General features: G+C 35.0%; 5 protein-coding genes across 8 annotated transcripts; 3 read left to right on the forward strand and 2 right to left on the reverse strand.

Moving 5' to 3' along the window:
• Positions 1–960: 960 nt before the first annotated feature.
• LOC125222229 lies at positions 961–6,078 on the forward strand. Its single transcript, XM_048124736.1, has 7 exons — positions 961–1,011; positions 1,432–1,513; positions 2,459–2,612; positions 2,787–2,901; positions 4,658–4,979; positions 5,347–5,432; positions 5,977–6,078. The coding sequence occupies exons 1-6, from the start codon at positions 972–974 to the stop codon at positions 5,384–5,386; spliced, it is 753 nt and encodes a 250-aa protein (XP_047980693.1). The 5' UTR covers positions 961–971; the 3' UTR covers positions 5,387–5,432; positions 5,977–6,078.
• LOC125224491 (MORC family CW-type zinc finger protein 3-like) lies at positions 5,986–10,737 on the forward strand. The gene is made up of 9 exons (XM_048127897.1): positions 5,986–6,078; positions 6,187–6,516; positions 6,590–6,673; positions 6,918–7,076; positions 7,966–8,049; positions 8,878–9,015; positions 9,460–9,572; positions 9,794–9,945; positions 10,313–10,737. Exons 1-9 carry the CDS (start codon positions 5,986–5,988, stop codon positions 10,414–10,416), a joined length of 1,257 nt encoding a protein of 418 aa, XP_047983854.1. The 3' UTR covers positions 10,417–10,737.
• An 857-nt stretch (positions 10,738–11,594) lies between these two features.
• On the forward strand, positions 11,595–12,178 carry LOC125222230 (50S ribosomal protein 6, chloroplastic). The gene has a single exon (XM_048124737.1). It carries the CDS (start codon positions 11,651–11,653, stop codon positions 11,969–11,971), a length of 321 nt encoding a protein of 106 aa, XP_047980694.1. The 5' UTR covers positions 11,595–11,650; the 3' UTR covers positions 11,972–12,178.
• An 806-nt stretch (positions 12,179–12,984) lies between these two features.
• Positions 12,985–16,899, reverse strand: LOC125222228 (inositol-tetrakisphosphate 1-kinase 3-like). 2 transcript variants are annotated; one of them, XM_048124734.1, is made up of 10 exons: positions 16,360–16,899; positions 15,779–15,860; positions 15,648–15,680; positions 14,672–14,792; positions 14,406–14,498; positions 14,159–14,266; positions 13,862–14,038; positions 13,649–13,704; positions 13,475–13,559; positions 12,985–13,378 (listed from the first exon to the last, which is right to left on the reverse strand). In XM_048124734.1, exons 1-10 carry the CDS (start codon positions 16,566–16,568, stop codon positions 13,308–13,310), a joined length of 1,035 nt encoding a protein of 344 aa, XP_047980691.1. In that variant the 5' UTR covers positions 16,569–16,899; the 3' UTR covers positions 12,985–13,307. The 2 variants fall into 2 exon arrangements, with proteins under 2 accessions (XP_047980691.1, XP_047980692.1); XM_048124735.1 differs by lacking the exons at positions 15,779–15,860; positions 16,360–16,899 and having other exon boundaries at positions 15,609–15,666.
• A 3,447-nt stretch (positions 16,900–20,346) lies between these two features.
• Positions 20,347–22,928, reverse strand: LOC125223268 (probable inactive poly [ADP-ribose] polymerase SRO3). 3 transcript variants are annotated; one of them, XM_048126340.1, is made up of 4 exons: positions 21,801–22,928; positions 21,377–21,615; positions 21,153–21,286; positions 20,347–20,588 (listed from the first exon to the last, which is right to left on the reverse strand). In XM_048126340.1, exons 1-4 carry the CDS (start codon positions 22,748–22,750, stop codon positions 20,580–20,582), a joined length of 1,332 nt encoding a protein of 443 aa, XP_047982297.1. In that variant the 5' UTR covers positions 22,751–22,928; the 3' UTR covers positions 20,347–20,579. The 3 variants fall into 3 exon arrangements, with proteins under 3 accessions (XP_047982297.1, XP_047982296.1, XP_047982294.1); XM_048126339.1 differs by having other exon boundaries at positions 20,347–20,603; XM_048126337.1 differs by lacking the exon at positions 20,347–20,588 and adding an exon at positions 20,757–21,059.
• Positions 22,929–26,732: the final 3,804 nt, after the last annotated feature.

The following is a 26,732-nucleotide window of genomic DNA, read 5'->3' on the forward strand; positions in this document are numbered from 1 at the left end:
AAGTATATATATACGTGCACGAAAATCTAAAAATTCTCACATTTTGCTGTTGTTGCTTCGTTGTTTTGGCGTGTTTTGATCATCATATACAGTGTTCCCCTTTTTTCGTAGGTGGTAGGGTTTTGGTGACGAGGCAGCTATTTTGTTTTCCCGCTTCGTTCGAAAATGTTGAAATAGCTTCAGCACCTTTTCAATAGTTTGATTGCATGGCGTAGGGTTATGATATTTTGTGTATGCTGCAGAATTGAGTGATGATGTTTGATTTTTTGAGTGTTCCTTGCTTTTTGTGTCGATTGATTTTACTGTAAACGTTTTTTCGTCATTTGAAATTTTGCTAATTTGTTGAGTTTTTGAGCTGGATCTTTTGTGTTGTGTGTGAGGCTGGCGCTGTACTTGTGAGTGTTTGTGCTGCTCGTTGAATGCACCGAAAGTGATGCTCGTAGTGCTGATTATAAGATATGGCTTCATAATAGTGTTGCTTTGGTTGATGATGGTGTGATTTTTTATATGATTGCAAATTCTCTTGAATAAAAAGCTCGGTAGTGCGAGGTATCTAGGTGGTGAGTTAATTGCACATGCTTTAGATGAGAAAATTGACCGGTGGCGTATTTCGAAGTCAGGTCAGGATGTGATTAAGGCGCCGATGATGTGAATTAGAAATGTGGTCGGCTAGTGTTGAGAGTTTGGTCAATGGTTGTACACCACCTTCTCCCACTGCTCTTGAGTTTTTACTGTGTGAAAAGTATGGTTGAAACAATGATTTGTGTGCTACATATCACAAGCTGCATATGGCTGTGATTCGTGGGAATGCTATCGTTGAACTTTCTATTTCTCGTTCTTAGATGATGCTTTTTCAAAAGATTTGTTGCTAAATTGTAAATTTATAAAATGTTTATTTGTTGAGCTTGATTAAAGGAACTTACCCTATCTTCTCTGTTTCCTAAAAGTTACATGTCGTGACTGGATTTGTAATGGGGGATCATTTCATGGAAGATACTCCAATGGGAGAAGGTGATTATTGCACTTCAATTCATCCGCGTTGAATAATTCTTTGTTTCTTTTGTTCCCGTAAATTGTCTCCCCCCCCTCTCTCTATATGTGTGTGTGTGTGTGTGTGTGTTTTCTTCTTTTCTTTTTTTTTCCACTCAAATGAACATCACCTTGGTCAAACATATTTTCTTTCACATGCATCCATATTGATTAGTTTATGAGATAAGAGAAGGACCCCACCCCCCAAAAAAAGATCAATGGAAATTTGTACATTGCATGTTGTGAGTTAAGTTGGTGGATTTATGTTTTTTGTGCATGAGCTTTGATATTATGGCTTCTTTTACTCATCCACTCATGTAAGTGCTTTGTGAATGAATAGATTTCAACCAAATTAAGCCTTATAGGCTTCTATATTTGACCTTTTGATGCAATGTTCTGTAGGGTGTTCCCAGACTCTTTTTAAACTGACAAAGGATAAAAGAATTATAAGTCGTGCAGCATGTGTCAATCCACCCAGCCAAATGTAAGTCACGACTGCAACTAATGTATTGACATGTCCTTTAAGATTCTCAATGAGGCAACATACATCACACTCATGCTGTATATGATGTTTTGTGGAAGTTAATATACTATGGTTCGTCTTCCCTGGACCTTGTATATAGCTCTTCTACATGCCCATGGTTTGTGGATTTTGGTTTGTATTACTGTAGCATTGAACATGATACATTATGCTTATTATTCCACCCAATGGGTAATGTAACTACAGGTTGAAGTAGCCTACTTGTTGCTAGTATATATTTAAAATCTGTCAATTACAATTTTGATTGCCTGATGATATTAAAAATAAGAAGGTAACACATAGGAATTCTTACACGGACTAAAGGATAAAAGTAAATGTATAAATTTTTATCAACCTCACTTGTTTGACTAATTGGGGAGTTGAGTAGAAGTATGAGTAGATGAGAATCATACTCACATTAACTTGTGTTAGCTGTCATGAAGGCACATAAATGGCCTATATACATAATGGCCCAAGCATTTATGCTGTCCCAACAGAGCTTGTATCAATCAACACACATGACAAAAACTATTTTTTCACGAAGTCTTGAAATTTTACCTGCATTAACATATCTGATAGTAGAAAATGGAACAACTATCAGTTGGATAAATAGAGTGCAAAATCCAAAACCATTTGTAGATTTATTAGTTGTCTTCTCTCAATTTCACAATATATGGATGTGGACTGTGGATTTATGAACTTGTTAGTACTTACTAGTAGTTTGTCTTTATGTATACATGCTCCCGCATAGATACTGATCATGTCAAAAGAGCCTGACAGTCTAGCAATCTTTTTCCCTTTTGATTTCTAAGTTCTTCTTGTCACTATTTTGTGCCTTTAATTTGGAAATCTAATTGCATTCTTTGGTTTATAAAATATCCAAGCCTTTTAAAAGTACATGAATGACAGGCCTGCAGTTTGGGACATAACTTCCATTGTCAGGAAAGACAAGGTCAGATTTCTATCTTCATTGCCTGGTTTTTCTATAATACCAGCCTGTGAAGATTCCCATCAGGAAAAAGAATGGGGGCAGTTCTTGGATTTCCTTCAGAAGCATAACAGGGTAATATACAATTACAAGTATTCTGGAACTCTTTTTACTGAAGTAATGCTAGTCCCATGCTTAGAAGGTGACAAGAACTATTTGCTTTTTGTGTCTGGGACTTATTATGGACCTAGGTCTCAGTTCTTGTGTTTTTGGGGAAATGTAATGCTGTCATGTTTCCTAAATTTGAAGGTTGCTATATCAAACTTCGGATTGTTTGAATTCTACATACTACCTTCCCTTGAACGCTCAAGATCTGACCTTGCAACTGTTCGATACAAAGGGAAAGCATCAAAAACATCTCCAGGTTTGAAGCATAACATGACTGTTGAGATTTATCATCACTCTTGCATTCTTAAACCCCCTAGTAAATGGTGGTTCTTTGCTATTTTACTAATTATGCAAGTTAGGATCTAGAGAAGAAATATAATGTGTTGCTTTGATCTAAGAGCTTCATATCCCAAGTTTTAGAACCATTGACCCAAAACTTAAATGAATGATAATCAATGTATCCTGTCAATATGTTGTAAGTTGTGTTATACAACATAAAAATGGAAAATGGGAGATGCAATAATTGAAATTATCTTAAATACAAGATAGAAAGGAAAATTGAAAATATCTTACTTACTTAGCAAGTTCATCTTTAAATTCTGTAGATTCTCAAGAATATTCCATATAGGCCGTGTTATCATTTTTCTTTACATAATACTCCCTATGTCCCGTGTTACTCGCATTTTTCTATTTCGGCTCGTCCCAAACTACTTACACTATTTCGATTTTAAGTAAGAATTAGGGTATTTAATTAATATATTAGAGTTAATTATGTGTTCCTTTATTAATTGATCTCACATTACACTTAAAAATACTAATTTAATTATACTAAAAAATCAATCCGAAATTTACAACCTAAAATGAAAAGTGCGAGTAACATGGGCGGAGAGAGTATGTATGTAAGAGGTGATTGGTACTAGAAAAAATGTAGCTAGGGGACATTTCCTATAATTGGTATGTGCATTGAATGAAGCATGAAAGAAAACATCAATTGTATTTTCATAGTATAATTTATAAATTGAATAAACTCGTTTGTATGATAAACTTTTCTTATAATTACTCTTTAATTGAAGTGTAGTGAGTAATATTATTAATTTAGTAAAATTGCTCTTTCATGCTTAAGCTACATTCTTTTGTAATACTATTATATAAGAAATTTTAAAAAAAATCATGGATTTAATTAATAGATATATTTTTTTTTACTGAATGTGATTTCAAATATCGAAATAAATTTACACTAAAATTAATATAAATAGCAAACATTTTAGCAAGAAAAAATTAATTAATTCAAGTGATGATTTTTTTTTCTCTCTAATTTTGTTTTAACAAATTATTTATTTATTGAACTATGAAGTGGATACAAGGTTTTTTTTTCATCAATAGCATTTAGTTAAAAATAAATAAAAAGGTAATCATGTTTTTCTTACTTTATAAAAATGATGTATAAGTAGTAGTAGTATTTATTTTAAGGGGGAATATGATTATCTTTTATTTCTTTTTCATGTGAATATATGAACTAATACCAACAGGATAATTTTTTATATTTTTGATAGGAATATATTTTTACTTAGTAATATTTTTTTACTGTCCATTTACAGTTAAACTAAAATGTCAATTTTAGTTATAAAGAAATAAGTAAGTAATAGTATAACATTCATTACAAATAAGGAAAGTAGGAAAAGCCATCTATTTGTTCTTCCTGATCCCAATGTTTTCATCAAATCATGAACAATGCAAATGAACTTCCTCTGTTATTTTCATGTTATCTATCCAGATAGCAAAGTTCAATTTTTTATCCTTGAATGAATCATATGTCCTTCCAGCTGTTTTTGACCTGGATACTGCTCATCCCATCTTTTATTGGAAATCATATAAACTGAAATGCTTGCATGGTAATAAATTTATGCATAACTTCTAACTCTTAGCATAGAAGAGAAGAAACTAAAGTTACTAAACATAATTTATTTTATATTGTACTCAAATCTTACGTTCTTCTATTTAAGCTGGAGCAGGGGTTGCTGATTCTGATCAAATATCTCCGCCTACATCTCAATCTCAGGCTGGTGAGGTTGCTATGTCGATCTCAAACGTTTCTCAAGATAAATATTCTCCTAAGATACAATGTGCAGAAGTAAATGGAGATTCCTCTTGTGATTTGTCAGCTAAAGCTAGCAGTCAATTAGGAAATTCTGTTGAAACAGTTAAACCCTTTCAGAGAAATTATGTAACAGCACATCCCAGTTATCTGAAAACACTTGGTCAAGCACATTCCAGTTGGATATTTGGGGCAGTTGCTGAGCTTGTTGATAATGCAAGGGATGCAAAAGCAACCAAGTAGGTGTACATGTTTTCTCTTCTTCTTGGTGTTGAAGTAACTTATACATAACCATTTTTAAACAGCATTAGTTTTCTAAGTCCAAAGTAGTGAGTTGTCTTTTTTTGAGATGCTTGGGAAAAATGGAAATGACCAACTATTATTGTTTATATGTTGTTTCTATGTGTCCCCCCTTCTCAATTGTAATTGCATGTTTCATGTTTCCTTTTTTATTTTATATTTTATTATATTCTCTTTAACATATATGATATCTAATGTTGTTTTTCAGACTGGAAATCGCTATCAATAAGTTCTATTCTAAAATTTCTTGCAAAGAAATTCCTATGTTATCATTGATCGATGATGGCCATGGAATGAGCCATGCAGATATCCAAAGAATGGTATCATTTGGCCACGGGAAAACTGAAGTAGATGACCCCAATCATATTGGAATGTATGGAATTGGGTTTAAGGTACTTCTTCACAGTCCAGCTTAGTTAACATACAGTGGTTTATCTTCATAAATATTTTCAACTAAATGTTGCCTTTATGTATGTTTATCTTCATACAAGAGAGGCCTTATTGAATATGATACCAGTTACTCTTACTTCTCATACTTGTCTCTACTTTTCAATATGTGAAGTTCTGTATTGAAGCTGATATTTGTTTGTACTATTTCTTCCCTTCTAAAGTTTTATACTGAAGCTGATATTTGTTTGTACTCTTTCTTCCCTTCTAAAGTTTTATACTGAAGCTGATCCCCAGTGGTTAATACTAATTGAAGGTCTTTAGTTCATAATGTAATGCATATAGCATGGGTGTTATATATATATATATATAATAGCTATATATGAAGACTCTTACTGTGGTAAAACATACCTAATATGAATATGTTCAGTTTCTATATATATGGTGCAAGTCTTGGAGGATTACCTGTGTAGTCTTGTGGGCCACATTGGAAAAAGCTATTGCCGAACAATGACCAGAATATGTATTTTTGTTTGGTTATTTTCGCAGACTGGCACTATGCGACTAGGAAAGGATGCTTTGGTTCTGACCCAGACAACTAACTCCAGATCAATTGCATTCCTCTCGCAGTCGCTGAATGAAGGCAAAGATGCAAGTCCCCAATCCCAATTATATATACCAGTGATGGATGTGGAGTTAAATCTCTAGTGTTGCTTGTTCTGAACTAAATTGATTTTTCTCTGGCATGTTATTTTGTAGAATCTGGAGATACCCATTGTAAGCTACCGCAGAGTTGGGCAATCCATGGAAGTGGACACAGATGTCCAGAATAAGGATGCGGCAAAGTTGTACTTGAAGATCATTAAAAGATATTCCCCATTTGATAAGTATCTTATTGGTGAAAAAGTGGGTATCTTTGGGGCAGATGGTACTGGAACACAAATTTATATATGGAATCTGGATGAATGGGGATCAGATTATAGTTTAAAATGGGAAGCTGGGTTCACTGGCGGGAGTTCGTTTCATCAGGGTGGTATATTCATTCGGTCAAGAAGGACAAGATGCCGTCCAGGGCAAATGTCTTTGTCGGTGTGTCTTTTTCCTGATAGCATCTCAAATGAATTATTCATACAAAAACTAAGACGTGGTTTCTTAATTTCAGGTTCCTTTGGACTACTGTCTGAAATCGTATTTGGAGGTGATATTCTTAGATCCAAGGATGAAGATCTATGTACAGGGAGCACTGGTAACAAAATTTATGTGTTCAAGGCACCAAATTTGTGTTTATAAACATTTCTATACATTTCTTATGAATGTAAATGATTAAGTAGGCGATCTTAAAACTGAGACATTTCTTTCTTGAGATGAGAGAAATTTAACATTAGTTCTTTCTGTTTTGCTGTAACACGTGTGCTTGATTTAGTGTGGAGCAAATTAATTAATTTTTATCATTATTTCTATCTCTCACCTTCCCCCACGTTTTTTAATAGGTTAGAAGTCGACCCCTTGCAAAATCATTGAGTAAGACTACTGTTGAAAATGGCACCATCTTAGGAAAACCAGTTCAACTTACTCTTGGCCGTTCTCAATTGGAATGGGAGCAAGCAAATAGTGGAATATTTTTATATTGGCACGGACGTTTAATAGAGGTAAGCGTACACTTCTTTTTCCTTTATTTTGTTGCACTAGGAAAAGAAATCATTTAATTCCCTAACCTGTTCGGTTTGCTTCTTGCACTTCCTTGGCACTATGGGAAGTGATGTATTTTGTCATTCCAACATTATCTAGTCTCTTAGATACTGTATAAATGACATTGATTTCAAGATTTATTTTGTGTTTCTCATGCTAAATGATACTTAGATCATGTAGCATTGGCACATGCTGCTGTCTTACTTAGTTTATACAAGGGTTTAACTTGAACCTGACTCTAACGACTTTCTTGCTTAAGGTCTTAAAGACATCTGGAAATTGATCCGTAAGGAGGATCCTTTTAATATTTTTTTTGCATCTTTTAGCCATCAAGGAAATTATGGTAGTTGACCTTCTTGTTTAAAGAAAATGGAATCTTGCCGCATCTTAAAATGGAGTATATCTACATCTAACTTAACTAAGAAGCATGAGGCCTGGAAATGAATAAGATACAGAGACGATAAGACATCTATTATCCTGTTCGAACCAACGGCACTGCTGTCACGCCTTGCCTCACCCCCCCCCCCCCCATGTAGTACGGATCAATTTGAGCATGGTGTTTCAGTCGTGTCTTGTTTAATTCAATGTATCCTAGCAACTCAAAGTTATAATCCTTGAATTATCCTAGTAAACAATGATAGTGCTATAATTTTCATAAAAAGAACAATTATAATCCCCAAAACATGCACATTGAGGGTTATATGAACCCTACAGAATATCCAATAGAGTCCTACTAGGAAATAATAAGAGACAAGGAAATATATTAAAAATTTAAAACTAAATTCTTATTGTGCATCGCGTTATTTTATGCTGGGCTTATAAATTCATATTGTGCATCACGTGTTTCAGGCTTATAAGAGAGTTGGAAGCATGGTTCACAATGGAGATTGTGGACGTGGCATCATTGGTGTGGCTGATGTTACTAAAATAATGGTAAACTTCGTAAAATGATTTTATCCTTGGTTTAGTTATCATCTCAATATGTTACATGCTAAATTGAGAGTTTAGCCATCTTGGTACAAAAATAGTGCTTTGTCAATCACTGAACAGAAGTCTAAATCTGCACATCTGAAGATATCTATCTTTGTTGAGGCTCCATAACCAGTCCTAAACATGTCATCAATGAGGGCCCAATCCTATATTTTACTAAAAATGAGCAGAGTCTTGGTTTTCATACTTCTCTACAAACTTGCATTTTATTGTACTTTATGCTATGGCAAATTCGATTCTTGTAAGTTTTATTAACTTTTACTGCAATTAACAATGGGTGTGGTAATTTATTTGTGTTCAATTAACTGAATTAAGTATAACATGTCAAATTACAAGTTATTATATTTGGTCAGAATTGTTATTTTATTAGTAGGGATTATAAGATCTTTTGTTTTGTTCAACTGCCCACCTGCGAAGGGAGATGAGTATCCTGGATCTTTGTTCATCCACTTTGTTTAAATCAGCAAAAATCAAAGTCCTCGTAACTTAAGCCAGACAATACCTTTGAATATAAAGCTAACCTTTTGTATGTTGAGGTGATCTTTTGTGATGTGGGTTTTTTATCTGAATCGGTGATGTTCGATAAGCTGTAACCATTAGTAGCACTGACATTAGAATCTGTGATGACTCTTCCCTCATTAACAGACTTTTATACCACAATAGTTTTAATATCGTTTTCTTTGGCCAAAGGACTTCCACTATAATAAAAAAGATATCAGCAGTATTGAAGCAGAGACAATCTAAATTTTCTTCTCTTCTATTCTTTGACAGGACGATGAGAATGGTTGTGTCTGGGTGCACAGCAACAAGCAAGGGTTCCAAGACTGTGAAGCCTATGCTGAACTGGAGCAGTGGCTGGGTGAAAAAGCGAATGAATATATAGACAAATATGTTGATAAGATTCAATTGGTAATTGATTTGCTTTCTCCTAAAAGAAACAATAACTGTCTTATTAGCTTCTATAGTATTGCTTCAAACATTCACTCTACAGCATAACTTCATCCGATTTTAATCTTCAGAGACTGGGATGTAAGCAGGAGCTTAGCCAAGATCTCTTTGAAAGAGAATTGGATGCCTAATCGGCATGCAACATTAACTATGCTTAGTAGTTACACTGTTACACATAGAATTTATGAAATTTTCATATTGGCTAAGAAATAACATAAAGTTAGAGGCTTGACTCATCAATTCTGAATTATGATTTCCTTCTATTCTTTAAGATAAACTTCGTTTCTAGTTTCTAATCTATCCTTTACCATTTTCTATTTCAGTATATATAGTGTTCTCATAGAAAATTTACCCTACAAGATTAGTAAGGTTAGTCTGGTTGATATAGATTTGTTTCTTGTACAGAGAAAGGGTAATGCGTCAGACAAACCTGATCATGAATGGGTGCAGTGTGACAAATGCAGAAAATGGAGGATGCTAAGCGCTGATTTTGACAGCAAGACATTACCTTCACAATGGTTATATATCATTTTCCATTTAAAATTTACTCTAAACATTTGGTAGCTCCATATACACAACTGTTAGAGGATGTTTTCCAAATCATCAGTAGTATTAGTTTTATTTTGCATTCATGCAAATATTATACTCTATTCATAAACTTATAAATTACAAATGCAGACAGATGTGATATTTGCAGAATCAACATAATTGATGAATAAAATCTTGTGTTTGGTTTTAGGTTCTGTTACATGAAGCCTTTTACTGGTCTCTGTGATACACCAGAAGAATCAATCACAAGTGGAACAATTACAATATCAACCAAGCGTCACAGTTACAACACAAAAGATCCAAGAAACGGCTTTCGTGAAAAAGAAGCCATTAAATCAGAAGGTTTGTTATTTCATTATTTTGCTTCTTAAATATGTCTCTTCCCTACAAATTTGTTATTTCATTTTTTAGCTTATTTTAGAGATGGAGTATATGATTGTTTAGCCCGTGAGATTTTTTGCGCACTGATGCAGAAACTCTGTAAACGGTTAATATAATTGATACATGATGTCCAGAATGCTAAGCTTCACCATATTCTCCTTTTGGGCATTTGGAGGAAGAAATTAAAATTCATATTATTGTTTTTAATGATAACATTAAATTATTAGTACTTGTTTGAGTTGCATTATGCCCTCAAGTTCTACGATTAATCACATGAAAGATCATTCATTCAAAGTTCAGTAGGAATAAATTTTATGCTTGTGTGCAGGCATTAGTAACTATGCTAGTGATTCGGAAGGGGACGATGTGAAGGTCTCTGTAAAGCGGCAGATGCGATCATCTCTTCCAAGGTTCTGTAAGAAGAACGGATGATGTGAGGTTTAACACACCCTTTCTGCTTCCATTCATCGCCATTTTGTATCGTAGCTCCCAGATCCGGGAAGAACACTCCCTATCTAATCTCACCAAAATATAAACCGGTGACTCGATTTTAGTCCTTTTCGTAGCTATTTGTGTCAATGATTTTTTGACAAAATCTGAAGTTGCAACCTGACTGGGTTAGAGCAGATTCTGCGAGAGTAGATATTCATTAGTATTTTAGAGTACAGAAGTAAGAGAAGTTGTTCATAGTAGTGTGACATGATGCTTCAGTTGTATTATCTCTTTTTTCATCCATTGAGGTTTAGCAGGCTATTGTCTCATTTCTTCATAAAACTATCTTCTTTATTCATTTTTTTTTTTTTTTTTGTGGTGGGATTGAAATATATAGAGGGGTGTTCGGTTTGCAAGATTGTATTCCAAATTAAATATGTAGTGTGTTTTGTTCATGAGATTTAATTCTGCAATTCAATCTTAGATGAATAATCATGAGATAATTAGTCATAGCTAATCCCCTATGACTAAAATAATTTTCACAACTCAATTCTATATTGTATATTGGTATTATTTTATCTTACAAACCGAATACCACTATAATGTAATATGTATGCTAGAATAGACAAGATTGTATATTATGATTATTGTTTGGTTGAAGTGGAGGGAGTATGATATTAGGACATGTTGAAGTAATCACTGAGTTATATATATAATTATATACCTCAAAATTAATAGAAAACCTCGCTTTATGAAAATTGGAAACTAATTGAACGGGAAAAAAAGACAATAGTTCATAGAATTCAGCTTCTTTGTTGAGAATTTTAAGATTCTTGTGTCTCATAATTTTCCACTAATAATTTCACTATTTTAAGTTTTAACAATATGCATTATAATTATAAAAAAATTATTGTTATTGTAACAAACTGATTTGTAAAACAATACTTATTCCGATGTTCCACTAAATATGAAATATTTTTTTTATTTTTTGAGAAATATTTCATTTTTATAGGGACAACTAATAGAAAAATATTTTATTTTGAATATGGGGGGTAGACGAGTAGTATATCTTAAATTTTGAATAATTAATGAACATAATAAAATTAATAGTTGAAGATGGAGTAAAATAGAGAAACTATTTTTGTAGAATTTCCATTTTCCACCAATTATAAAATAACAATTCTTATCAGTTTCATCATCCAACTCTTATCCCTTCATTCCTTCATCACTCACAATGTCAGTTTCAGCCATTTTCGGGGCAAGACTGGCGCTTCCGCCCCCCTCCGCCGCAGCAACCAAGGCTCTCCCACCGCCACCGAGCCGCCTATCGCTCGGCGGCGGCGGCGGATTGGCGATCGAGTGCTCTTCCCGACCGCAGAAAAAGGCGACGAAGCATCACATGAAGTCCCGCCCCCGCAAGAGCCGCCCTTCCGACATACGCCACGGCCCCGCCGTCTACCCCCCGCTCCCGCCTCTCCCTCCGGAATGGACTCTCGTCTCCGGCGACTCCGCCGCCGCGCCGTCGCCGTCGCAGCCTGCTGTCCAGTCCGAGTGAAGTTATCCCCAATTTGGGGAAATTAGGTTTGCGTTTTCGACTGTACCAATTTAATTGCCGCAATTAGAGAGCTGAATTGCTGTTGATATTGTTGTTGAATTTGAAATTCCTCGGCGTTTTTTTTGAATGATTTGGATATTTTACTTATTTTGTGAAAGAATTTGATGTTTATTTATTTGGATTTGAATGCATTATCTTCATGTTTAATGGTGTTGGATGTAGTACTCCATCTGTTCCACATTAAAGGAGACAATTTTTTTTGGCACGAAGATTAAGAAAAATGGTGTTAGGTGAGTTGTAAAGGGGAATAAAATGAAAAAAGTAGAGAGATGAAGAGAGAAAAAAAAAAAGAGAAAGTAAAGTATGTGGAGAAATGTGTTACTTTTATTAAAAAGGAAATGACTCTATTACCATGAAACGTACCAAAATAGCAAAATGACTCTATGAAGTACTATGGAACTGAGGGAGTATATCGCTAGGCAACTAATTTTTAATGGTTGAGTGCTCCATATTGTTTGTTTTCAATATTTTGGTTAAAGGATGAGATCATGCTAGCAAGTACTCCCTTCGTACCGCTTTAACAGTTCCATTGACTTTTCTGTTTTTTTTTTATAAAATTGATAAAAAATAGTTAAAGTAGAGAAATAGTAAAGTAAAAGAGACAATCACCTAGATAAGACACTTTTCCATATTATTCTCTCTCTTAATTTACAAGTTCTCTTCTTTAATTATTTTTTATCATTTTTACAAAAAGAGGCGGAAAAGTCAATGAGACTGCTAAAGTGAGATGGAGTGAGTACATTTAAAAATGTTTCTCAATTATTTTTGGCATTCGACAATGGAGATTTACATTGGGTGCAAATTTGGTAGAATTTTATGTAATTTCACTTATCATAACTGATTTTGAGGTCAAATCTAGTATTATAAATATGAGTAAAATTGAGATGATAGAAATGAAATTTTTTATCATTCCAAGACAAGAAAAACTCATCATAGAAACGAAACATATCAACTTCCCAAAAAATGAAAAAAATGTGAATTAGGCAGCAAATTCCGAGAGAGATACATAGTCTATCTAACAAGAATTTACAAAACTGAACACACATCGATCAGATCAAAAATTAATACTAACTGATTAGCGCCCTACCCAGCTGCTTAGCAGGTGAAACACAACAGGCCTTGGCAGATCACGACGAACCACAGACGATTGATCGATCATCGCCTTCACAACGCCACAAAGTCACTGCCAAATATCACCATAAGGATATCGATTTCCTCGCCCTCCAAAGCATAGTGATGTGTGTCGATGATATGGCTCTTGCTGCAGACGATGTGTCTACTTGCTTTCAACTAGACTCAGAAGGAAATCCGTAAATATGTGCTCGTATTCTGGCATTTTTCCATATCCTGGAGATTCGAACGACCCCTTTCACAGTTAGACGAAAGTTTATTGTTTATATCAAATCTATTCGTAAATATCTTATGTTTGAGTAGATGGCATACCTGGAAAATAGTTTATATCTATCACATAATAGTTGTCTCGAGTTCCATGCTCTCTGATTATATCCAAGTTGAATAGCCGAAGACCCTATGGCAAGAGGATTGAAACAACAAATGATCAGATCAATATTACGAGGGTAGCAGATGTAAAGAATTGCGGAAGACCAAAATGTGTACCAGCCGTCGTCTTAGTTCTTTAGCCAATCTCTCGAGTAATGGCCGTGGAGGAAGCTCTGCGTGAAAAAAGGGCAGCAGAAAAATAAGAACTGACAAGAGCTCAAAGATAAGATATTGAGGTTGCTGAGAGACGAAATAAACTGTCTAGGCTAACAACTAAGCAAAATGCCAGAAAAAGTGAAAAACCAATATGTTCGAACATAATAAGCTCACCAGCAACACAAGGATCCAAGTCAGCTTCATCGGCAGATGCTGCAGCACAAGAAACTCTTGGGAAGTGGTAAACACCAGCACTCTTTGACAGTTCACATTTGCTGACATCGGGTAAGGAATAACGCCTAACCACTTTTATTGCTTCACCAACAATATAAACCTTGAACAGCACACCTCCTACAGCACGAAAGAAGAAAGAAGGTCCGTTTAAAAAAACTTAAGTTTTTTTATCCGTCTTAAGGGAAACCACTGGAAAAAGCAATAAGAGGACACAATAAATCTCTCCATAGTCCATACCATGGTTAATGAATTCCTGTAAAACGAGTGGTGGTTCGAGCTTCTGGAGGGAGAACTCGTCATAGGCAAGAGACAGTTCATGTGACTTTGCAACCAACGGCTTTGCCACTGAAGCACAGAGATTTTGTACAAAGAGTTTATTTTCCAGGTGGATTGTGAAGATAGTTCCGTTAATTAGATAAGGAAAGAAAACAAGAAAAATACTACAGCAGGTACAAAAAAGAGAGGAAGATAAAGCACGACATACCAATTGGTAGCCTCAGACCTGCCTTGCTCACCGCACCGGGAATTGATGACGGGTCTTTCTTGATAACCAACTGTTTAGGAACACCGACTTTTCCTGCACGTCACATAAGTGACATGTATCCAAAAATAAGTCCGTATTCAATTGAAAAACAGCTTCATTATAATCTACCAAGGAACAACAGTGAACAAATAACAACAGGAAGACTTTAACAAGGAGAGGAGAAGCTTAAAAATAACAATACTGTAAGCAGTATAAATCAAATTTACCATAACGGTCTGACAGATTCAGGTCGGCAACTTCTTGTAGCATGGATTGACGATTATGTACTTGCTGTATCGCTCGAGGAGGATCCAGAACTGTGACCTCAGGATGTTCATGCCAATAATCCTGCAAAAGTAGTAAACAATAAATGACAAGAAACAATCATAGAAATGCTGTTCGTGCAAAGGATATTTCGCAAAGCCTTTCAAGGTTATTGAGAAATGCTGCATACATGTTCGTGCATATATGACAAGAAACAATCTCAGACTTCAATTCTATTTCACAAATACAACCACATGAAAGGAGAAGCTAAAAAGGGAGACGATATGCACATTAGAACCTTAAAAATTCCAGATTAGCATAAAACTAAAAGAAATACTATTAGAAAAGAACTAATCATCATCATCATCTAGACCTTACATATTTTTGGGCGGGAGGTGGGCATTAATACTCAAAAACCAATTTTTATGTTAATCACTAGATTAAGTGAGGCATGATTGAGAATCGAATTATCTAAAATATATGTGGTCATAGAAGATGATCGACAAATCAGAATTAAAATAATGAGAAGAAAACCTCCAGCAAGACGAGAATAAGGCAGTTTTTTTCAGCTAGAACATATGTAGAAAAGTAAGAAACCCCTCCGTAATATACGTCTCTTTCTCTTCTGATACAACCAACAAAGAAATTCCTTTCAATACGAAGATGTATTTGTTAAGAAAATCATCTCTTCATGAGGATTCAACTAAAATATGTACTCAAAACACTCAAGAAGAAGAAAGCAATATCTCTGCAAATTATGTTATACTGTGAATAAGCACAATAGGCATGACCATAGTCAGTCACAACAGATGCACATGCCACCATATAATCAATGATTCAATGTGTATCATTCCACTTCCTAATACATTAAAATTTTCTAATAAATAGTAAAAGTTTCACCAGTTATTAACAAAGGTCACCCCGAAAGATGAAACCAACCTCTAGTACTCGCCGCCATTCTTTTCCAGATAACTGCAGGAAACACAACGAGATTAAAATGCATTAGATTCTCATAGTCATATGCGTCTTAAGCGATTCAGCCGGAAGTGGAGAACGAACAAGGAAGTCACCTTATGCAACACAATGTCGAAAGGACCTTGTTCCGAAAGGGGTTTGCTTTGATCAATAGCCACAAACAGGATTCCCTTGTTCCTGAATATCAATTAGTAATTGAAAACTGTCAGGATTAAAATTATATTATAATTTCACCATTGTCTGACAAGATAAAAATGCCACATGACTGCCTAAAGATTTAGACACCAAATTGTGATCTTTGACAGTTCAAAATCCTTTAAAAACAGAACATTTAACAGCTGTACCACAACAACACACACACATGTGTATATATATATATACACACACACCAAAAGGCAAGATCATCCAGCATAAAGAAAACCATTAATTAAATAGCTAGATATTAGTTCCAGTTCCAATTCCAACTTTAAAAAAACGATTAATCAAATCAAACACATCGGCAAAGACGAACTCAAACCCTCACCTCAATCCAAACAAGTAAACAGTGAACAAACAAACCAATTCAATTCTCAATGAAAGAAGCATAAAAATCACTGAAAACTACATCAGCCAAAATTGATCTTCACCAACACTCCAAAAAACACCAATCACGAGAAGATATCAATCAACCAGTTACCTCGCTAAGCGTTCAAACTTGGGCTGCAAAAAGCTCTTAACTTTCTTAGACGTAAGCGCATACCCCACCACCACCACTTTCTTCGGCGGCGGCGCCAACCCGCCACCGCCCACCGACGGCGCCGAATACTTCCTCTCCGCCGCCGCTACTTTCCCCTCGTCACACCTCTCCTTCTCCCCCACAGTGAGGTACGCCATCTCGCCTCCCATCCTCGTCCCCCAATTTCAATTCAATCCCAATTTATCGATCGATAATCCCCACCAAATACCCTCAATCCCCCCCAATTTCCCCTTCAATTTCAAATCCCCCTTCGCTCGATTTCACAAAATTGAAAAAATTGGGGCTAGGGATTTCGAAAATTGAATTCCCAAATAAAGAGTGGATTTTTTCTACAGCTTGAAGCAGGAGGCAGAAGCAATTGAAGCAATTGAAGACAAAAAAAGAGAGAAATTTGTATCTCATGCGCATGTATATATAGATAGAGAGAGAGAGAGGGGGATTTGGGGGAAGCAGAAAAAGGGTGAAATGGAACGCGTGGAGGAAAGAGATTGAGAGAAAGGGGTTGTCTTTATAGATGGTAGCTGTCGCCATGGCCATGGGAACTGATACTGATGTAACGCCCTACATTCATGGGGTGGGACCCACCTGCCATTCCCAATTTTTGCACACATATGCATGCATTGAATTGTCTATATTTTTCCGGGATGTCAATTCGGCTCGAAATTCATCTTATCAGAATGAGTAGATTAAAGGTAATATTTCTCCGTCTAAGAAAAATTAGTCAATTTTTATTATAGAATTTTATTATTGCTTTCTTTTGTTTTATCAAATTCTTTCTTTTTCTCTCTTACAATTATGTGTTAGAACTCATGGAGTTTATAACTGGACGAAAGGAGTATTAATGACGAAAAGTTCTAATTTGAATTTCAAATTGAATGATGTGTTGGTGTAGCTACCTAGCTTGGTTGAGTCCAAGATAGCTTGAACGGGCTAGCCTGAAAATCGACTGACTAGATCGTTTAAAATGTTACTCATATTACTATTTTTCATTTTTTAATATATATATTTTTTAAGTTACTATGAAAAAAAATGATATACTACTATTTTCTAGTTATTATTTTGGTTTTTATAGTTGGTAATTAGTATGATGAAATGAATTAATACTCCATTACTAGTACTAGATTGGTAGATGTATAATTAATTTAGAATGATGAATAGTGTCTCATGAATAAGACATGGGAGTACTAGTATTTAATTTGTTTGGAAACAATTGATTTTCCACTTGAGTGCATTTAACATTTTAAATTGACTAACTCTTGTATACTAATTCAGGAGTGTAATATATTTATTCTATGGAGAAAAGTGATCTCATGAAATTAAATACAAGAAGAAATTTGGTCCTTTTATTACACTCGCGAGTTATTCTATTGAATGAACTTATTCATTTGGACTTTTCTTATTCTCTTCTCTTTGGACTTTTATGAAACGCTTATGACTTGTCCAACATATTCATTCATGCTTAGTCATTGATATAATAAGAAAAATAAAGTATTAATAATTCATTGATTTGAAATATTATTTTCTAAATTGTTAAAGAATTATCTTCATCTATTACTAAATTAGCGTTATTACTGAAGATCAAAAGACATATGATTGCAAAGAAAGTTGATATATGACAAATTCTACATCTCAAAAAGTTGGAAAATTCGATGTGATCCATTCCTTTTGAAGGAGTTCCATGATCAATTAAAATTTGTATAGTTGTGGAATATTATATTGTCTTCCAATATTTACTAAAAAGTCGATCAAAATGGGAGGCCCATAACTCCACGATAGAGAATTGTATCCAATTTAATGAGATTTGTGGGATTCAATTCTCACCACTTAAATTTTTTTCCCAAAGGAAGAATTATAATGTGGGCCACATGCACATGATACATATTTCATCACCTAACATTGCATGGGACATTAGCATGTTGTATACATAGACTATATTACTATATTCCCTTGATTATGGAGTATGCCATTATAAGAATTTAATTTAACTTCACCTATATAAAGGCACATTAGAATGTTATAAACATATAGACTATACATCTGTCGACAAATTATTGATCTAATTATTGATCTTTTATTTGGAGTGCGATAAATAGTTACGCGATACATTAATGTCTGAATAATCAATGAAACTTTGCCTTTTAGTGGTTGCCGAGTTTCATTTCGTCTTTATTTCATTCTTTTCATCTCGCTCACTCTTTGTCGAGTTCCTCCTCGTCTCGGTCTCTCTACCTTTTTGCCATGGATATTGAACAATACTTATGTTGTAATCAAGTATGTATATTGGATTTTTTTTAATCAAAGAAAATGCTCAAACCCCCCAAAGAGTGAGCTCAAATCCTCCAAATACAAAAATTGAACAATAGGTGGTTGCCACACAAACCAACATTACCTAACCAAAAGAAAAATCAACAATAGACAACAAGTGCAACAACAGCATGTGAGGGCATCCCATCAAATTAGTTAAAAGAGCAAGAAAAAAATAATTTGAAACCTTTGTTATTTATCTTTGACTTGTATATATATATTTTGTTCTTCACCTTTGATCAAATTGATACTCTCAAACTACTAGCAATTGGGGTGCCAATAGCCAAGTGAGTGACAATTAATTTTGGAGTAATTATGAATATGAAAAAAAAACTATGCACACGAGAAACTAATTTATTTTAAATTTGTTTTGATATATATTATGATAGGACTTAGTGCCACATTGCAATTGAAAAGACACGACAAAGCCACGCCACTAAACTTTTTTGTCATTTTCGTAAATATTATAACATGCAGAAAACGAAATTTCCTTTGTCCCTTGCGACAGTAGTGCAGAAATTATTATCTTTGAAATAGTAATAGTATTCAGTAATAATTAATAAATATACTGCTAATACATATTATGATAAAAAAGAATAAATAAATTAAAAGAATAAATGAATTAACATATTGATTATTGAGGATAATCGTAGATGGAAATAGATTCATTTTTCTATACATGCTAAAATGATAAAAATTGACTAGGTATTTCTTTTGCGGAGTATACTCTTACATTTTATTTGAGATTAGCGGCAGATTGGGGACGAGAGGTGGTGGTTGCTCTCGTGCCAATAGTAGAGTTTAATTTTTCCTTAAGGTCAGTCCGAAAATACTATAGTTGTCCGCACAACCTAGAGAATTTTATTTTTTTATGAAGAAGTTTCGAGATTTTTAAAAAACTCACACCGGATATTTTTAATAGTAAAAAAAAACTCTTTCTTCATCTTTCTTAATTCACTTTATACCTTTAAGCCATGCTATTTTCACCTAATAAATCCCTTGAAATTATAATAAAAATCGATTAAAATTGAGAATGACATGCATATCTAGTTGAGTAGTTGAGTGGAGTTTGCTTTATTCATTCTAGTGAAATTTTACCAGCCAAATGTGTGGACAATCCAAAACAAATCTCATCTACATATTTTTTTCAATGACATTTATATGCCTCACAATCCTTCACGTGCTTTTTATTCAACTTTAATTATTCTTCATTTAACCGACCAATCAAAATTTAATGTCATTATCGAATTCTAAATCATTGACATAATTATAAATCACACGTGATTTAATTGAATATGTAGTCAATTACTAATATGAATTTAGTTGAGTAGTATTTGACATATTTGATCACTTCTAAATTTTGATGGTCAAGATCATAACATACACGAAATCTATATTTGAATGTTTTTGGTAACCAAATTTATACACACTTATTTGTATAAAATACATACGTCTATTTTGAATAAAATACATATACCTTTAATATATATGCAAATTTATAATAAATACAGATTCAATTTGCTGTATATGCAAATTCATTTTAGAAAAGATGGAGTGATCAAAATTTACTAAAAATGTAATTAATCAAAGAAATAAAGAACATCAAGCAATCTTCGCAGAGGATTGAACCACAAAACTATAAACGATTGATGAGAATCTGTTGAACCGATCAATGTTTTTCTACGAACAATAAGGCAATTCAGACAACGTACCAGCTAAGAATGCTCGAAAATCTGGCCCAGACCGCTGCCAGCAGCCACATTTGAGGCACAGCCACCAGCCTTGGTGCCTACTGCCTGGCAATGTAGATGCTCCTTCCTTGTCGAAACTGCACCTCTTCCAATACTGCCCCTTCGTTATCGAAACTTTGGATGGACATACTCAATAATCAACAGGAGTAAGATTTCATTTAAGGCATATTAAAAGATTAAACTATTTGCAATACAGAACAAAATAATGATGAATAAAGCTTTGTAAATGTGAGAAGAAGATGAGGTATAACAAGGGAACTAGAAAAAAGAAGATGTAGAAACTGTTCAAACTCTATAACTTAATTCCATCTCTTATTCTAACTGAAGAGGGACACCAATGCAATACAAATCTTGCCCACATCAAACTAGCTTTGCTAATTTGATCAAGTTTCTCAATAAATCCATACATCCCTATTCCAATAGGTTTTGACTAAAAATATCTAATTCTATTCTGCCAAATACGAACATACAAGTACAGAAGACATATTCTCAGCCACGAATGTCATGAATGGTAGAGCGCAGCACATCATCTCCAACAATTAATCGTAATTTTTTCATGAAAGCATGTTTCCCCAACTTCCCTTTCTGCAAAAAGATATGTTTTATACTTGAATGCGTAAGTTGCAAATTAAACCTAACTAAACATTCTGCATCAGATTGAGGGAACAAAATTCTCACCTTACATGACTCCCACGAAGTTTGCAACTCACAAAACTGCGGGAAAGGAAGCGAGCCTCTCAGCTTGGAGAATAGCTTTGCAATAAATGTCGACGGATTAGGAACCCTATTCTTAGGGATACTATTTACAGAACCTGAAATATCAACTAACGCGATTTAGTTTCAAAGGCACATGAAAATTCGATCAAAGTTCACATCTATAGAAAGCTATCTATTAGGAGTACCATTTATATTTACAGGCCGGTAGCTGACCACGCATTCTGGCAGAATATGAGTGTTCATATTCCCATGCCACACGGTATACCACCTAGGATTGTTCAAATCGTCAACACCAGTATCGTACTCCACACTTGATGGATACGACTGAAGCGACCCTGCTTCAACCTTCTCACATCTTCCCAATATCACTCTACACAATATGACATGCTTTTCGCCATTCTCATCCACCTCAGCCAACATTGCACTGTCCATCCCAACCAAAATATTACTAGAAAATACACAACTCCAGAAACATACACCAAATCCAAAGCCACACAAACAAATACATATATTCCATCTCAATAATCAACCAAAACATTATCATTATAAGAATTAACTAGCACATACGGTAATACGATGATAATAGCACGAGTATGCATCGATTTATACCTATTTTGGGGCAATCGTATAGGCGACAAGTGAATTCCAACGCCATGACCGGCTGACCGAGATAACTTGCTAGGGATTCCAAACCCGTGCATCAAGACGCTCTCCACGCCCCGGGACGACATCCCACACCACGCGAAAACCACATTACTCCCACCTCTAGCTCGTCTCACGACCTCCGTTTGCTTGGCAAAAACCTCGGAACGCGCTTTATCCAAAGGCCCCGTCCGCACACGTTGATGAATCGCGGTAACCATAGCACCCGGCTCCACATTCTCCAGCCCGGATAAGAACAGATTCCTCACTATCTCATAACGTTTCTCCCCAGCCTCCAAACTCCTCGCCTTCGGCCACCGCGACGACTGCGACTCACTCTCCTCTATTTTCACCCTCTTCGCAGCGGCGCCACAAAAACTCTCCTCCACATCGTCGATTCTCCCCCTCTTACCTAAATCCACACCTTCCTTCAACCCCTCGCCCTCGCGATCCCCCGAATTCTCAACAATTCTGACATCAATTTCAATCCTCGCGCAGATCTCATCGCCATCGCCATCGCCCAATTCCACCTCACGATCATTTTCGCAGCTATTGACGAACGTTTTAGGGAAAAAGCACTTACCATCAGCATCAATCCAAGCGATGGAGCGCTGATTACCGGAATCCAAATCGATCTCGAGCATGCGGTACAAGTCAAACAAACAGCTGTACCCGAGCAATTGCGCCTCCACCACCGCCCTACCCTCCGCAAACCCTAATTTCAGCAATTCCGCCACTTCCTCGGAATAATCAACCCACGATCCGTTCTGGTAGAACATCAATCGCTCCGGGCAAGAGCTCCGCTTGAAATTCGAATAATTCTGGATCAACGGCTCGCTATGGACAACGGCCTTCGCGCTGCCTCTCACCTCCGCGGACCTCTTCGCCGTTACCGAGGCGGAATTGAACGAATTCATGGCTGAAACCTGAAGGTACAAGTAGAGAAGCTCTGCGTACAAGATCTGCTGATTTAGCGCTGCAACGAGCTTCTGAGGTAAAATGAAGAAGTTTTGCCGCCTTTGTAACCCGCGACGGTTCAGGTCGGTTATCTGTAAAGACAAAATTGCCCCTGCGGATCTGGCTGAAAAGACAATAAAGGGCACTTGCAATGTTGAAATTGTGGCATGCCTTGCTTGGTGGTTAAGAAAAATAATTTTATCATAATTTCATTTCTTGTACCAATTGCTTTTGGCACAAGCATTAGTCAGAGGTTGACTTTGAGGAGCAATAAATCTTTATTAACAATTTTTATAAAATAAATAACCACATAAAAAATATAAAATTGATTCTTCAATTTATTTACATAATGTAAATAGATCAATTTTTATTAATAAAATATAAAATGGTAATAAAGTGAAAAGTTCAAGTTAACTAAAAGAAATATTATGAATTCTGGATCATACAATCAGCGGCGGATCTAGGTGGGGTCGTGCGGGGTCGGCCGACCCCACCACCTGCCCCGCAATGCCACCGGAAAGCTACTTTCTTCGGCCTCCGACCCTACGGCGTTCACGTCTCCGCCCCCACCTGACGTCCTCTCCGACCCTATGGCGTTCACGTCTCCGCTCCCACCTCACGTCCTCACGCCGTGTGAGCAGCGACCGAACTAGCATAGGGCGGCAGATTTTTTGCCTTTACACAGAAAAAAGAAGAGGGATGGGAGACGAGACAGGAAATAGAGAGAGATAGATAGAGGTTCAATTTGTTCAGTTTATATTGTGAAAACGAAATTAATTTTTGACCATTGTTATCTTTCATTGTATTTTTAAGTTTGGCTCAGAAAATTTGATTCATGTGCAATTTTTCTCTTACTTATCGAATAATCACCCTAATCTAAAACGTTGTCGAATATATAATTATAGTACTCCATCAATTATTGTTTATTTCTATTGTTATTATTTGTATAAGTACCATATTTTATTAATTCCTTATATTTATAATTTAATTTTAGGTTTATATAAAGCTAATTTAGTAATCTTTGGAACATCACAATCTCTATTTATATACTATATATATATAATAAATATATATTGAATTGAGCTTTTCATTTTACCTAATTTTGTTTTATGAGTTAAATGAAGAGAAATAAAATACTCCCTCCGTCCCGGAGTATTAGACTCACTTCTTTTGGGCACATGATTTAAGGAATTGATATTTAAATAGTTAAAGTGGAGAGAGTAAAGTATGAGAGAGGGAAAAAGTAGGGGAGAGAAGAGAGAAAAAAGTAGGTGGAGAATAAAATAAGATAGATGTTTTTTGCTAAAAAAGGAAATGAGTCTAATATGTTGGGACATCCCAAAAAGGAAAGTTGGTCTAATACCTTGGGACGGAGGGAGTAATAATTATATGTTTATTTGATAAAATATGGTATGTTACAAAAAAATTGTGTTATGTCCCACCATAAACGACTCGTATTATTTTTAGTACTTCATCTTCTGCTTTCTTCTCTTCTTGTCATTGATGCAGGTTAATGTGCAATTACTGATATTTATACATGTTTAAAACTTCTCTGGGATGTCAATTTCACCATATTCCCAAAAGCTTTTGCCTAATTATCTAACCAATAAGAATGGCTCTTAGTTATTTCAACTCCAAATAAATTCAGCTGTATTTCCAATTTATAAAGCTTAGCTGAACATTGTTCCATTTTGATTTAGTTTGATTGGTGTTACTCTGGTTGAACTATTGTTGTCAAATGGCGGATATGGCGGTGCTATGATTTCACGTGGGCAATGATTTCCTACACGGGGCTCCTCGTGTACGCTCGAGCCAGACGACTCCGTTAGAAGAATCTACGTTCACCCAGCGATTCAGAACGGATGAAGTATTGGCAGTGTGGAGAGGGAAGGAAGATTTTAAATCAAATGGCAATTCACAAGGTTCGAACAATGCAAGTTATGTTTATGTATTTTAATTTAATATGGTGCACAGATTCTTCTTATTTTCTATGACATGGAGACTTGCATAGTTACAGCTTCTAATCAAATGAAAATCGCAATTAATTAGCTACTATTTATTTGCATTGCAGGCCAATAAGGACTGGTAGAAATATGCTAAGTCTCACTTTAATATGCTAAGTTAAACTTCACTTTATAATCATTATTTATTTATTGGAATAAATAATTTGCTAAGTAAAAGCCCAAATTGTATAAAAAGGAGCCCAATAAGGAAAAAGGACTGGTAGAATAAAATAAACATTTTAGTAGTAAAATAATTAAAATTTGGGTACCACCAATGTTTTAAGAACCAGGTCAATTGAAAACTAGCAGTTCATGTTTAAATCGTTCTGGACAATTTATTGTAGCAAATATATATTATAATTAAAAAACATTAATATATACTTATATACAGTATAAATTATAAAAACTATAAAATTAATTAATTATTTTAATAAGATTATATCTTCAAACACGAGTTATTAGTTAGTGTAGATGCAAAAATTGATGCTTTACTATATACTACATATTTATTTACATTATGTCGCAGCCAATGATATATGCATTTCACGTCTTGACAATAAGTGAAGCACCATTCCCATTAGACACATATTTAAAATATTTTAAAAAGAAAAAAAGAAAAATCGATTCAATCAAATTGCGATTCATGACTGAACTGGTCGGTTTTTCGAGCTTAGTTAGGACAATTTTTGGTACATCTTTTTTTTTAATAAAAATAGGCTCAAACCAAAAGATGGTGAGCAAGAGTTCAACAACACTACCTAAATAAAAAACAAACCTACCAAGACCAACGCAAAAAAAAAACTAAGCACCAACAAAAACCAAAATTAAAAACAAACAAACGACCAAAGCTCACACCACCTCAGCTCATACCAAAGCAAAAGCCCCCAAGCAAGCAAGGCCAACAAAGCATTACATCAAACCGAGGGCAAGACGAACCTCATTAGTGGTCTTTGATTGCAACCTTAGCCTTATGTTTGATGTCAGTCCATCTTCTAACTCGGCTCAGCTCCTCATATATTTGTTCCGGTAAAAAAGGAAACTCTGGACACCATTCCTTAGCCCACGAACCTAACCTCCACAACAAGAGTCTCTTCTCAGTTTCCAGCTTGGGACAATCTTCTCGAAAGCAATTTTTGGTACATATATTTACTTTTTGGATTGTTTCCTAAGTTAAATATTTAAACCCACCATTCTCATCCACAAGTCAAATGAAATGAATCAAACTCAATTGGTTACCTCACTTTCATTTGCAAACCTAACTAATATTGGTTGCTGAGTATTAGTATTTACAATAGACTTTATTTTCTCTAAATATAAAAATAATTTGCATCAAGAAGCAACATCAGTTGAGATGTTATAACACCCCTTATTCAGTCAGTAAACAACCAAATAAAATATGCTACAAGTATCGTCGAGTACGATAATATATAATCCATTTTACAACCATTTAAAAAATGATCATTTTATCAACGGGTTGTAGCACAATTGACAGCATGAAGCTGTGGTGACTGAAGTCACGGGTTCAAACCCGATCACTCGTTAGAAGACTTTTGGCCTTAATCCACAGACACGGTCCAACATGATTAGTCAGATTTCGCCAAAAAATAAGTTTTGTACACATGTGGTCACACAAAAAAAAAAAGATATATATATTTTTTTTATCTCATTGGACTAGTGACTTATATTTAATCCTAATTTCAGGTGTTACACTCAAAGTTTACCCTTTTAATGTATCTATATTATTTGACTTATTATATTGGTTTTACTAATGTTTAGATTGTGACCATTCGGAGTTGACTTTGCTAGGCTTTGAGCATCTTTCGTCGATCAAAAGTAATATCGTCCATTTTAATTCAAATCTGAAAGATAAAGTAAATCAAATAATTCTTGTTTCGCAGTACTAAATTTTCCTCAACCTCCACAAAATTTAATAGGGATT

The sequence above is a fragment of the Salvia hispanica genome, chromosome 4, assembly GCF_023119035.1.
Source record: "Salvia hispanica cultivar TCC Black 2014 chromosome 4, UniMelb_Shisp_WGS_1.0, whole genome shotgun sequence".
Classification (NCBI taxonomy): Eukaryota; Viridiplantae; Streptophyta; class Magnoliopsida; order Lamiales; family Lamiaceae; genus Salvia; species Salvia hispanica.

Excerpts from the sequence above, each read along its gene's own strand:
- LOC125222229 (XM_048124736.1), top strand. The coding sequence starts at position 972 with ATGGGGGATCATTTCATGGAAGATACTCCAATGGGAGAAG. Across the intron at positions 1,012-1,431 it reads AGATACTCCAATGGGAGAAG|GGTGTTCCCAGACTCTTTTT; the intron begins GTGATTATTGCA and ends AATGTTCTGTAG. Across the intron at positions 2,613-2,786 it reads TCCTTCAGAAGCATAACAGG|GTTGCTATATCAAACTTCGG; the intron begins GTAATATACAAT and ends CTAAATTTGAAG.
- LOC125222230 (XM_048124737.1), top strand. The coding sequence starts at position 11,651 with ATGTCAGTTTCAGCCATTTTCGGGGCAAGACTGGCGCTTCCGCCCCCC.
- LOC125224491 (XM_048127897.1), top strand. The coding sequence starts at position 5,986 with ATGCGACTAGGAAAGGATGCTTTGGTTCTGACCCAGACAACTAACTCC. Across the intron at positions 7,077-7,965 it reads GGCACGGACGTTTAATAGAG|GCTTATAAGAGAGTTGGAAG; the intron begins GTAAGCGTACAC and ends CACGTGTTTCAG. Across the intron at positions 9,946-10,312 it reads AGAAGCCATTAAATCAGAAG|GCATTAGTAACTATGCTAGT; the intron begins GTTTGTTATTTC and ends GCTTGTGTGCAG.
- LOC125223268 (XM_048126337.1), bottom strand. The coding sequence starts at position 22,750 with ATGAATTCGTTCAATTCCGCCTCGGTAACGGCGAAGAGGTCCGCGGAG. Across the intron at positions 21,616-21,800 it reads ATACGATTGCCCCAAAATAG|TGCAATGTTGGCTGAGGTGG; the intron begins GTATAAATCGAT and ends TGGGATGGACAG. Across the intron at positions 21,287-21,376 it reads CCGGCCTGTAAATATAAATG|GTTCTGTAAATAGTATCCCT; the intron begins GTACTCCTAATA and ends TTGATATTTCAG.
- LOC125222228 (XM_048124734.1), bottom strand. The coding sequence starts at position 16,568 with ATGGGAGGCGAGATGGCGTACCTCACTGTGGGGGAGAAGGAGAGGTGT. Across the intron at positions 14,499-14,671 it reads GAATCTGTCAGACCGTTATG|GAAAAGTCGGTGTTCCTAAA; the intron begins GTAAATTTGATT and ends TGTGACGTGCAG. Across the intron at positions 13,705-13,861 it reads CTTGGATCCTTGTGTTGCTG|AGCTTCCTCCACGGCCATTA; the intron begins GTGAGCTTATTA and ends TTTTTCACGCAG.